A 13295-nucleotide genomic window follows, 5' to 3' on the forward strand; every position below is an offset into this window, starting at 1 on the left:
AAATTAAAAAAATGTTTTTTTTTTTATAATTTTGTTTTTTATTATTGGTTTATCGAATAAGGCCTAGCAAAAAGCTAGATTTTTCTAAGTATTTCTTTGGGTTTTTCCTGATATCGATTACGATTTATTGCGTGCACGTTCCAGAAAAATGATACGAAAATTGTTGACTAAATTAATCTTTTAATATTAATTTAAGAACTTTTGTTGCAACGAAATTTTGTTGTTTGTTATTTTTAGCGACGCGTACAGGCTAGTCACAGGTTACGGTAACTACGATAGCGGAATTACGCCCGATTTGAGCTAGTACTGATATAATAGTCAGGTAGTAATCATTTAACCCGGCCATATAGCATAAACAGCCAAAACCGTAAATGAATAAAACGTAGGTACATCAATAAATTTTGATAACATAGTAAAAGAGTGTTTGTATGCACGCACGTAACATTGGAAAGGTGTTAAATGGAACGATATTTAAACATAAAGAATACAAATTAAAATTCAACAAAGTATAATGATTGGTTCCAAGTACTCAAGTCACCTCTATAAAATAGATTCCATATATTATTCAGATATTCAGAATTGGAAAAATATCTGTAAAAAAGTCCAGTTTTCTTGTGTGTATACGCCGATTTTTCTTTCGAACTCTTCTCTCATGATTCTACTAACTATGCTACTCTCATGATTCACTAACGCATATAGTGAAAGATGTAGTAGAATCCAAGTAGACCTTGGATTTCTATTTTTAAACAAAATGGTGGAAGCGCAAGGAAAAGTAGTGAAGACTCGATAATCTGTTTACTCGCTAGTAGGAAGATGAAAAAAGGTAAAAACTTAAGTCCTTCGTTTATAGAATTGCCAAGTCAGATCAAGAAAATGAATCAATATCTATGTAGCGAAAAATTTTCGAAGAGAGCAGTTCAATCAAGGAATAAATTTGTCAAAAATTTCATTAAATAAATATTGAAACGTGATCTGTTCGGAAATTGAACTCCTAAAATCAAGCGGGTTAATTGTTTGACTTTTGCTATCTTTGGTACAAATTTCTTGTTCCAAAATTGTTCAGATAATTGGTTGTTTTTACGAATATATTTTAACCATAAAATCAAAAGTCTTTACGTGAGAATTCTTTCGTGAAGAAAAACATTCATTTCGAATGAAAAACTTCAAAACGTTTCATTAATTTTGGAATATCAAAGGAGGTTTTCGTTTTTGTGAAAATTTCAAGATAAAAGATTATTTTTCTTGACTCAAGAAGGAGGTTGATACATATAAAGGGTATCCCGATTAACACAAGATTTGAATGTTTGCCCATTTGAGTGGTAAACTGTTGACATTGAAGGTACAAAGCTAAATAGCTGCCAATTTAGAACTCGACGAAAAATAAAGTTTTTTTACTGTTGGAAAAGGTTTTAAAATTAGTAAACTTAAAGCATTTTCACGATTTTCTTATAAACTGCAGTTTTATCAAATGTGAAAAGATAAATTTTAGAAAATTCAAAGCGATTAGACCATGAAAAATCGTCCAAATTATGGGGTTTAACATTAGTGGATTGTTTTTCATGGAGTTTTTTGAAGTCTGAGGTTTCTGACAACAAGTTTGCGACCACTTATACCTTGAGGATGAAAATTTAGATCTGGTCAAAACTGATCAAGAAAAACTCCAACAGAAAAACTTATACCATCAATTTCCAAAGCCCTACGTGATTTATTTCAGTACGGAATTTATATAATTCGCTTCGAATACTAATGCAGAGTTAGTATATCCAGCAACGCCGTACATATTTGCTGGTGCAGTGACACCAAGGAGACATTCAATTCCCACCTGGTGAAAGTTACATGGCTTTGCAGTCTATAATAATGGTATTTTCAAACTCGAACTTATATGTAAAGATCGATGAAAACTCTTAATTGATTCTGGTGGATTATTTTATCTCATGTTACCACTTTATATACCTGGAGGTAAACAATAAACTAAGAACATGTACCTATTTAAAACTACAAACTAGCAGACACATATTGTCACGACAATTTTAGAAGAATAAATAAATAGTGTTATAATAATAATTTATTGTATTTACATTACAATAAGTATGTACATACATACTGTATTTAGTTTACATACAAAATAACATATGATTTGTACAGGATGATCAAGACAAAAACAATATTGTTACTAAAAGATTTGATCATAAAATCCAAGTCAGTTTAGATTGTAAATTACTTGATCTTTAGAAAACGGAAGTGTAAGCCGTTTATTAGAATGAGAAGGTCTTAACAGATTAGGAGATAATCTGGAAAACCAACAATTAAAGCCATGGACCAGTTACGAGGGAGGGCGAATCGCCAAAAGCCTGTTGGATGAAGGAAACTCGCTCGGTAACAGAGCCGAGGAGATCTTGAAACTAAACAGAACTGATATTAGAGTCATCGTAGAGTTACTCACAGGGCATGATAACCTGAACAAGATCCAACATCAGATTGGAAAAAGACAATCTCCCGCGTGTGACATATGCCGAGAAAATTCAGAAGAAACATCGATCCACTTTCTCTGTTACTACCCGGCGCTCATACAGCAGCGAAGGAAATGGTTTGGTCCGGCCATAATCGAACCAGAAGAAATTAGGAAACTCAGCGCTAGGCAAATCCTGGGTTTCAGTACATCAGTTGGTTATAATAGCTACTGAAAAGCGTAGCGGGGATAGAGTACAAGGGTCTATTTGGCTAGGTGCTCTGAACCATTGCTTCGAGGTGCGATGCTCGAGCATGGCCCGCTAATTGCCTTGGCGCTTGCATGTCCTTAATTCTTCATAATTCTTCTCTGAAATTCTTCTTCTGAAATTTTTTCTTCAAAAAGGTTTGACTTTTTAATTTTTTTCTTAAAACAAAAAAGTCGCACTTTCTTAAAAATGTTACTTGCACCACTATTATTCTACCATCCTTACTATAGCCTTATAATGCAATTCTTGGTCTTGTACCTTGGGGTCATATACCTAAAGTTAGATTTTATTTCGTACACAAAACCAAAAAAGATAATAAGACACAAATCCATTATACTGATATGAAGATTTTTAAAAACATCAAAATCAGAATAAAATAACAATAATAATAATAATAATACGATACTACTAATGGCTACACATACAACCCACAAAGTTCATTAACTTTATCTTTCAAGGTTCCTCTTCCACTTAACTCAAAAACCGCGCGACAACATATTAATATGATCATTCATATACGATTACAGTATGTTTTATTAAAAATTAGTCAGAGAAATACTCACTGATATTTATTTAACGAGTATCGAATAAAAACCATTGTGAACCATGGTACAGGATGTGTGACCAATTGTGTAAAATCATAATGTATCATGGATCACAACCTTGTGTACCTGGAACTATCTGCACCGATCGACCTAAAGGTAGCACTCGCTTCAACATAAACTTCAACAGTTCTCTGTAGAGGACAGACAAAGAGAAAAATAATTGTAAAATTTAGTTCGCAGATATTATCATGTATCAGTGGTTGCTTGGTCGAAGGTACATGACGGTGCGTCTCTTCAAACTTCTGCCAATGTCTGCCAATAAGCAGTGATTTTAACCACAAAACATAATGGCTGTCTTATAAGAACGAGAAAAATAAAAATTTTGTACTTTGAAAAACTAAAACCTTTGAAAGGTTATTTCTACTTTACTCGAAAACAAATGCACATGGATAATCATTCGATATGGTGCTTACAATCCAGTAAAAACTTTGTCTTAATAATGAAAAATTTCATCCAACAATAAAGAAAAATACAATTAACTTTTCTCCTCCGGCGAAAAGCCTTATTTGTAATGTGTTGTGCCACGTCTCGGACTCTTAATCCATTTTCAAACTGTGAACTTTGATCTACATAGCAAAAAATACTGGTCCCGCTGCCCATCAGCAAGCAATGACTCTGAAAAAATTCTTATATGTAGTGCGCTTTCTTTGGCTCGAATAGTTTTCGACCCCCTCCCCCCGCAGCTGCTCCGCATCCCGACGATACATGAGTCCGTAATTTCAGAAAATTTCACTAAAAGATGTCCGATAAGAGCAATGTCCGATGAATACGGCTTATATTAAACAAAAAAAATTACACGAAGAGGCCCGAAATTTTTTTTGCTTACACCTTTACTCTCGAAATAAGGGAAATTCTCTACAATTTCTGAAGGGTTTGATAGGGCGACTTAAGAATTTTTAAGGTTAATAACAAATTTTCCAATTATCTCTCTGTATAAACTTTTATGGTACTCACATGTATGGCTGAAATCACAGGTAAACTTTAAATGTATAATATTATCAATATAATTATACTTCTGTTTGTGAAAACGAAACAACTTTTTTTTTTTTAAATTCTTTTTTGATATGTTTTTCAAATTTTATTCCAAACGAATTCTTTTTTTTTTTCCAAAAAAAATATATTTTTGTTTTAAGTTGAATCATTTTTGAACAGGTGACCTATGGAGTGTTTAGTTTTTAATATTTTGTTCAAATAAATGTTAAGATTTATGATTGTTCTTCTGTCTCGATATTTTTTTGTGTTTGTGTGTTTTTAATTGTGAAAAACAATGTAAGTATCCTTTTTTTTTTCTGTAAATTTTTTAATTGTATTTAAATTTCACATCCAATCATCGCAGCGTGAAGCGTCATTTTTATAATGCGGCGTTGAAATTTTTGTTTGTTTCTTTTTATATTAATTGTTTAAGTTTTTACATGCGCGTTTGTGTTTCAACAATTGATTGTTTTCAATTTCTTTAAACAACAATTCAAGTCTACTCCGATAATTAGGATTCATTCAAAATATAACAATTTTTTGTCACAAATTCATAAGTAATTTTTTTTTTCTTAAATTAATAATTCCATTTTTAGTACTGAAACCCAGGATTTGCCTAGCGCTGAGTTTCTTAATTTCTTCTGGTTCGACTATGGACGAACCAAACCATTTCCTTCGCTGCTGTATGAGCGCTGGGCAGTAACAGAGATGGATCGATGTTTCTTCTGAATTTTCTCCGCATCTGTCACACTCGGGAGATAGTCTTTTCCAATCTGATGTTGGAACTTGTTCAGGTTATCATGCCCTGTGAGTAACTCTACGATGACTCTAATATCAGCTCTGTCTCCCTCGTAGCTGGTCCATGCCTTTAATTGTTGGTTTTTCAGATTATCTTCTAATCTGTTAAGACCTTCTTGGTATGGCATCCTCGCAAGCTTTTCTTGAGTGGGAGCCATGGTGGTTCCCAGTTTGGCCAGCTTGTCTGCTTTCTCATTACGGTTGAAACCAGAGTGTCCGGGGATTCAGGTAATATTGACTTTATTGTGCCTCGCCAGGTTGTTTAGACTGTTTCTAGTCTCCTTGACGAGTTGCGATAACACTGTACAGTTTGATAGCTGCTTTCGGAGATAATGTGACTTAAAAATATGCCAGTATTTAATCGAAAGAAAACACGCTGATGATCTTGAAAATTTACCTCGGCTTAAAAGTTATTGACACAGACGAATGATCTTCATTATCCTTGATAATTTTTATCTAAAAAATTCTCCGAAAACTTACGATTTTCGATATAATGTTAACCAATAAAAAATTTTATAAAAAAAATTTTTATAATGATCAATTTTCTCATTTAAAGGGTTATTCTATTTCTTATCTTTTAGAATCTAAATAGAATATTAAAGCAACCCCATCAAACTCTGCCACTTATCAATATATTAAAGGTCCACCCTATACATACAGGTATTGATTTTTAAGAATTCCATTATTAAATAAACATCACGGTGATTCTTTATAAAATTACATATCTATCGATTGTTGATAGAAATAGCGTAACGCCTCGCATTATAAAACGATGCAGCATGCAAACTATATAGCATTATTATTAATACAGGCGGTCCCATCGAAAGCGTTAACTTTCGAAAGAATACACTCAATCTATTCGTGGATAAGTTTCATAATTTTCTACAACATTCTGTCATGTGTTTTCGAAAGTTTGTTAAACAAATCGTTCTATTCTTCACTTGAGATCGTATAATATGGTACCTTTCAGGTACAAGAAACTTTTCACAATAGCTTCAAAACTTTCTAGAATATGCTATTATATTTTCAAAACGGTATCAATTTATACAGCGTGTCTACTTAAGTTGGCTCCATACGAAAAACTATTTTATTATAAGTTTTACGAATAAAAGTTATTCTTTATAAAAATCGCTGTGTACAGAGTGCCACAAATTTAAAAAGTTCGATAGGAATGTTATTGGTCGTTTAGAAATGTAGACCATTTTGAAACAGATAATATGGGAAACGATTCAAGAAATCACCTCCAAGATATTTAGGAGTGTATTTAAAGAATTTTGTGAAAGAATAATTACATGTATGGAACGCGAAGGTAGATATGTTGAGGCAAAAACGAACCGGTTTTTGGGTTATTACATAAAGCATCTAATATGCTAGAATAAATTGGAAGTACAGATTTTATTCTTAAAATTTCTTTCGAGATCAATAAAATATTAGATCAATAAACTTTCTGGTTTAATTTCTGTAAACCATATTCATCATGGTTTGTAAAAGTACGTGTTATTATACCAAGGTATACATATAAAGTATATAAAGTATGTGAAATATACCAAGGTAAAAATATTGATGCCATAAACAAAATTTTGGTATAGGTGTTCCTAAAATCACCTAATTAGTCCATTTCCGGTTGTTTATCTGCCTGTCTGTCGTCTGTCTGTCTGTCTGTCATCACGATAACTCAAAAACGAAGAGATAACACAAAAACGAGATATCAAACTGAAATATAGCGTACTCAGGACGTAAAAAGTGAGGTCAAGTTCGTAAATAAGCAACATAGATCAATTGGGTTTGAGTCCGTAGGACACATCTTGTAAACCGTTAGAGATAGAACAAAAGTTTAAATGTAAAAAATGTTCCTTATAAAAAAATAAACAACTTTTGTTTGAAAGATTTTTCGTAAACATCACTGTTTACCCGTGACAGCGCAAATTGTATAACATGTATTATATGGGAATATCAGTTATATATATATGTGACATGTATATATGTGTAATATGGAATTTCAACAATTAACTCCGTCAATTGTTTGTTTTCACTTGTTTTTTTTCTAAATTAGGCCCAATGAGCCCATAATAAGCCAACCTTTTTATAATAATATTATTAAAAAAAACTATAAAATAAATTTGCATGCATGTGCAATTTAAATATTTTAACTATTATCATAATTTAATAATAAATAACTTTATAATATAGTTTTAATATAAAATATTATAATTTTATTAATAATTTCTTATCACGAATTTATTATTTACTATTTATTTATTTATTTATTAACTTATTATAGTTTCTTACATGTTTCCTAAATAAAAGTATACCTAATAATGAGCATACAAAATTGTTTCTAGATAATTTTTCTACTGTACAATACGAGTCTATTTTTTATGTCTAGAAATAGTTTTGCATAATTCTTTAATTTAACATTCATAGTTTAAATAAATATTGGATAGAAAAATTGAAAACATGATAATATTCTGATTCGTAACTCTTTAATTTATGCCTACTTTATGTAACCAGTAGTTTCGAAGAAAAACGATATCTCGAATCATTTTTGATATTATCTCAAAAAATACTCGCCCAAATGTTAAATGCACCCGATTTTTGAAGTTTTTGGGTCAAAATTACCTTATAACATGATTTTTATTCAAATCAGACCCGAAAAATTTTTCTCGAGTTATTCGAAATTTTTTAACCTCTTTGAAAAAATCGAAAAATTCACAAAAATTTTTTTGTGCCGGAAAATGATAAAATTCAGTTTATAAGGTAATTTTGACCCACTTAATTCAAAAATTGCGTTCATTTGGCGATTGATCCATTAGTTTCGGAGAAAAACGATATTCGAGGTCAATTTTTGACATTATCTCGAGAAATACTCGCCCAAATGTTAAATGAACCCGGTTTTTGAATTTTTTGGGTCAAAATTAACTTATAACATGAGTTTTATTCAAATCGGAAACGCAAAATTTTTCTCGAAAAATTCGAATTTTTTTAAGGGATACCCCTTTGAAAAAATCGAAAAATTGGCAAAATTTTGTTTTCTTCGGAATTTGATAAAATTCAGTTTATAAGGTAATCTTGACCCAAAAATTTCAAAAATTGGGTTAATTTGGCGATTGAACCAATAGCTTTGGAGAAAAACGATATTCGGGATCAATTTTTGACATTATCTCGAAAACTACTAGCCCAAATGTTAAATGAACACGATTTTTGAATTTTTTGGGTCAAAATTACCTTATATCATGAGTTTTATTCAAATCTGACACGAAACAATTTTTTCGAATTATTCGAATTTTTTTAAGGGGTACCCCTTTGAAAAAATCGAAAAATTCACAAAAAAATTTTTTGTGTCAGATTTGAATAAAACTCATGATATAAAGTAATTTTGACCCAAAAAATTCAAAAATTAGGTTCATTTGGCGATTGAACCAGTAGCTTTGGAAAAAAAACGATATTTACGATTGAGCTGAAAACCTTCCTCCTTTTTCGTCAGTTAATTAATTCAATCTTTTCATATTTTTTTTTACAGTGTTGCGGTTTTAAGAAGAAAGCCAAGCCATAAATAACATCATCAGCTCGTACAGACAACCAGATTACAAATCGTTAACAAAATTCAAACGTAGTAACTATCTCCAGAGAGTGAGTTAGTTTATCGTGAAGATATTTAATTTAATGGTTACTTCTTGGTTAACTCACATATAACAACATTTAAAACATATTTTAGCTGGTTAATAAATTTAACTGCCTGCGCAAACAGTTAGTTGTATGTAGCAACAAGCAATAACTAGCTATATAATCGTATCAAAACGTCAACAAGGACTGCACATATCGTATCGTTACGTTCGTGTTGGTTGACAACGAAAAAGTGAAATAATGTTCGTCGCTACTTTATTTATTATATTATTAATGCAGGTCAGTTTATTCTTTAGGGTAAATGTATAGTCGCGGAAAGGAAAGACTAAAAACAATCCAAGTTCGAAAAATTTAGAAAACAGTAAGACGAAAGATTTGAATGCGGTTTTCTGCATTTTGATTCGTTAAACCGTCAGCTGAAATTTTGTGACCAAAATTGATTTTTAAGAAAATAAAAATATCAAATGATTCCTAACTTGTTACTCGGGAGTTTTTGGGGTCACTAAACACGCATATCGTGTCAGAATTGGTCTACAAGGTACTTGGTGCCCATGGTCTCCTGGAGTTTTCAGGAAATTTGTTACATAAGAGGTCCAAGTTTTTGTGGTCGCTGATCACGAATATCAAGACAGATATTCAATTTTTCGCTAGTTATCACTTATGTGCTTAATTCCGGGACCAGACCTCCACATTCTTGAAATCTAATAGAGCTAGGTTAATTTTGATCATAAATTTGAAAAGTATGGCCCAAATTTAGTAGGATTACATACTTGGTTTATCAAAATTGGATAAAATTTCGATGTAATAGAGCAAAATTAAATATTTTGAATTTTGGTGACGTCACCAAGTTCAAAAATTCGATTTTTTTAATAACACAGGCAATTTTGATCCGATCTTATTGGAATTTTTTTTGAAAACCACTAATTTTGGGTCATTATTTTCAGCTGTGATGTCAGTTTTTCGCTAGTTATCACTTAAGTGCTTAATTCCGGTACCAGGCCTCCACATTCTTGAAACCTAATAAAGCTAGGTTAATTTTGATCATAAATTTGAAAAATATGGCCCAAATTTAGTAGGATTACATACTTGGTTTTTCAAAATTGAATAAAATTTCGATGTAATATAGCAAAACTAAATATTTTGAATTTTGATGACGTCACCAAGTTCAAAAATTCGATTTTTTTAAATAACACAGGCAATTTGATCCGATCTTATCGGAATTATTTTTGAAACCCACTAATTTTGGGCCATTCTTTTCAGCTGTGATGTCAGTTTTTCGCTAGTTATCACTTATGTGCTTAATTCCGAAACCAGACCTCCACATTCTTGAAACCTATTAGTGCTAGGTTAATTTTGACCACAAATTTGAAAAGTATGGCCCAAATTTTGAAGAATTACATATATTTCATATAAATTATATCCCGCATATTACCGTAACTGCATCATCTGCGGGAGTTTTTCCTCATTCTAGCAAAAACATTTGGTATATTTTACCAAAAAATAAACTACCTGGGTCGAAAATTTTTAATGTTTGTGTACACGTATACTTACTTACCTTCATAAAGTATTCTTTTTAGTGGTTGAACGTACGAAGATGTTTTATAAACTTTAAGTAGTGTTTTTAAAAAGCCTTTTCAAAAAAATTCTTATTATCTCTTGTTTTTTTTTTTTAAGATATACTTACTAGTTATATAACGCCCATTCTTAAAACCTTGGTTGTTGAAGTCACGTAAATTTATGTAAACGTGTGTGCAAGCATATTCTGTTTGTAACGTACAGTCAAAGGATGTACCTAACAGATTAAGGAAAATAAAGGGAAATAAACCGCCCAGTTTTTTCTAAAGCTTGGTGGAATTTTTTAAGGATCAAATATCATTCGTAGACCATGAGTTAGTCGCTCATTATACAATGTAAATTTGACCCAAAAAATTGGGCTCATTTAACATTTGGTCGAGTATTTTTCGAGACAATGTCAAAAATTGATCCCGAAAATCGTTTTTCTCCGAAACTACTGGTTCAATCGCCAAATGAACCCAATTTTTGAAATTTTTGGGTCAAAATTACCTTGTAAACTAAATTTTATCAAATTCCGAAACAAAAAAAATTTTGCCAATTTTTCGATTTTTTCAAAGGGATACTTTCTCCTAAACCAAAATCGCTATGAATTTTTCATAAAAGGCATATAAAAGAATGAACAATTGATAAATAAAACTTTCAAAACTTTATGGATAATTTTAATTTTTTCGGTATCGAAATACCTTAATTATATAAATAAATATTAAATTAATTAATTAACAACACCATACCAGAAAATTACATGAACAACATAATTAATTATATAAAATTAATTACTTTTTTAATGTTTCATACAATGATGATGCGTGCATGGATTGATGTGGATTACTTACATGTTTAGTGTTGTCGAATAGTTGAACCCGCATCACAACAAGCCTCACAAGCACCAGTGCCAGGACGACCACAATTTGATACAAAACCATTATATTCACATAGTTATTTGGCAGCCAGCATGCAAGTGATAGCACATATCAGTGATTTAATGAAATTTGATTTAGGCGCTGTATATAGACCGCAGGTAAATAATTATATGTGTGTTGTAATGTGTTTAATTTACCAATATATTCATGTACCTAATGTAATTATAGTCCTAGAGCCCGTCACAGTAAAACTGCACTTGCAGTGATTTCGAAATTTTGCATATGAATCTATTTACTATTATTCACGTTTATATCACATGTACGGTGTGTGTATTACATCACTAGGGCAAGTTATTCATACATCTATAGAGTGTTTTTTTAAGTTGACATATGCTTGAAACTCGATAAATAAATTCAACCGAGAAAAATGCTTCAAACGAAACATGTTAGTTTCAAAGGCACTCAACTTATACCAGCATCGAATTCAATTTAGGTTTTCAGATTCAATTAAAATCTCACTCTGATTTATAACTGACAAATATTTGATGAACGCTTTAAATTAGAAAGTTGTTCTTTATAAATACTCAAAGATTTTTTTGTAAACCGAATAGTTTAGACAATAATTGATAGCAAAAATTGAACTTTTCGTGAACGACCCCTCCTTAAGAATATTGATTTAGAGATTGAAACTGATTAAAAGTATCATTTTATTTAAAGAAACCGACAATGAAGCCATTAATGGTAACATCTCCCATGCCAGAAACAACTTCACATCATAAACCAGGAATCTATGCTCCATCATCACGTAAGTATACTATTTAGGCGATGAAATTAGACTAACAGACCGTAAATTGATAAATCAGGGTACTTCGTATTCTAGCTTGTGTCTCAACAAAGGCGGCATATCTCTGGTTTGGATTATTTAAAGTTAAAGAAACCCAGAAAATTTCATTAATCGATATAGACGAATACAGATATTCATCGAAGGAATAATCTAAATTTTGATTTGACAAATTCAAATTTCCAACTTCAACGTGGTCTAAAATATTGAAATAATTATCAGAAATCTTATTCCTTCCATTAATACCTGCGGGTTCCAAAAATATCTAAAAAGATTGTGTAGAAAATTGAAACCGATCGGTCGAGCCGTTTCGGAGAAATCTTGCTCATTCAAAACTTTGAAAATGCTATTTTGAAAAAAACGCGTTTAAAAGTTTCATTTACATTTACAAGTTTCGATTACACTCAGTTAAAAATATTGATTTTTTATGCGTTTATCTTCGTGAATATTTCTCGAATCAACTTGAAATTTATATATCTACATTACGTAAATGCAAAAAATCGATTCCTTGAAAATTCTAACTGGATACAACTCCTTAAGTTTTTTATCTGTTAACTATCAAAACGAGCTATTAGCCAGAATATATTAAACTGGAACTCCTTTTACGGTTTACCAACTAGTTTCAACTAAAATTAATTTCTTATGTCATCGAATAATCTTATTCTAGGTAACGATAAAATCGGAAATTATGAAACAAATCATCTTACAAACAATTTAATATATTTAGCAGAAAATCCACGACGTATTCTACAACAAATTAATCGTTTCAACGAAGACGAAGATTTCGATTACAGCAATGACAATGATTTTAATTTAGAAATATTCGCGAAAAATTACGATGATGATGTGAATGATGAATTTTTACGTTTACCCAAAAATCCACCAACTGGTGCTTACGTAACACTTCTTGGATTGTACGATGTACTGAATAAGGAAGCAAAACGTATTGGTTTAAATCGTTACAATGGATACACGAATAAATTATTGGAAGAATTAATTGAGCATTCTTCTGGTTCAGCATATGATCAATTAAAATTTGTTTTAACAAAAATGATCGCAGCACAAGACTCACAAACAAGTGAGTTGGTTGTTAAAACGAAAAAAGTCTTAGCGGAAATGGATAAAGCAGATGGAACGATTGCGAATGCTATACGATATTATCCACCATTATCGTTCGCCGAATAAGAATTGTTTTATAGTTTAGGTAGTTGTCTTGCTATGGGCGTAGAGTCAGAAAATTCTAGTGATTGTAAACCTACAGTATTGTCGGTCTCATTACTGGACTACAAAATACATGCTTTGT

General features: G+C 31.2%; 1 protein-coding gene across 1 annotated transcript; it reads left to right on the forward strand.

The window, feature by feature from the left end:
- The first annotated feature begins 4528 nt into the window (after window positions 1-4528).
- On the forward strand, window positions 4529-13229 carry LOC123301734. Its single transcript, XM_044884614.1, has 5 exons — window positions 4529-4591; window positions 8613-8995; window positions 11133-11309; window positions 11869-11956; window positions 12660-13229. Exons 2-5 carry the CDS (start codon window positions 8957-8959, stop codon window positions 13175-13177), a joined length of 822 nt encoding a protein of 273 aa, XP_044740549.1. The 5' UTR covers window positions 4529-4591; window positions 8613-8956; the 3' UTR covers window positions 13178-13229.
- Window positions 13230-13295: the final 66 nt, after the last annotated feature.

The sequence above is a fragment of the Chrysoperla carnea genome, chromosome 5 (assembly GCF_905475395.1).
Source record: "Chrysoperla carnea chromosome 5, inChrCarn1.1, whole genome shotgun sequence".
NCBI classification, from domain to species: domain Eukaryota; kingdom Metazoa; phylum Arthropoda; class Insecta; order Neuroptera; family Chrysopidae; genus Chrysoperla; species Chrysoperla carnea.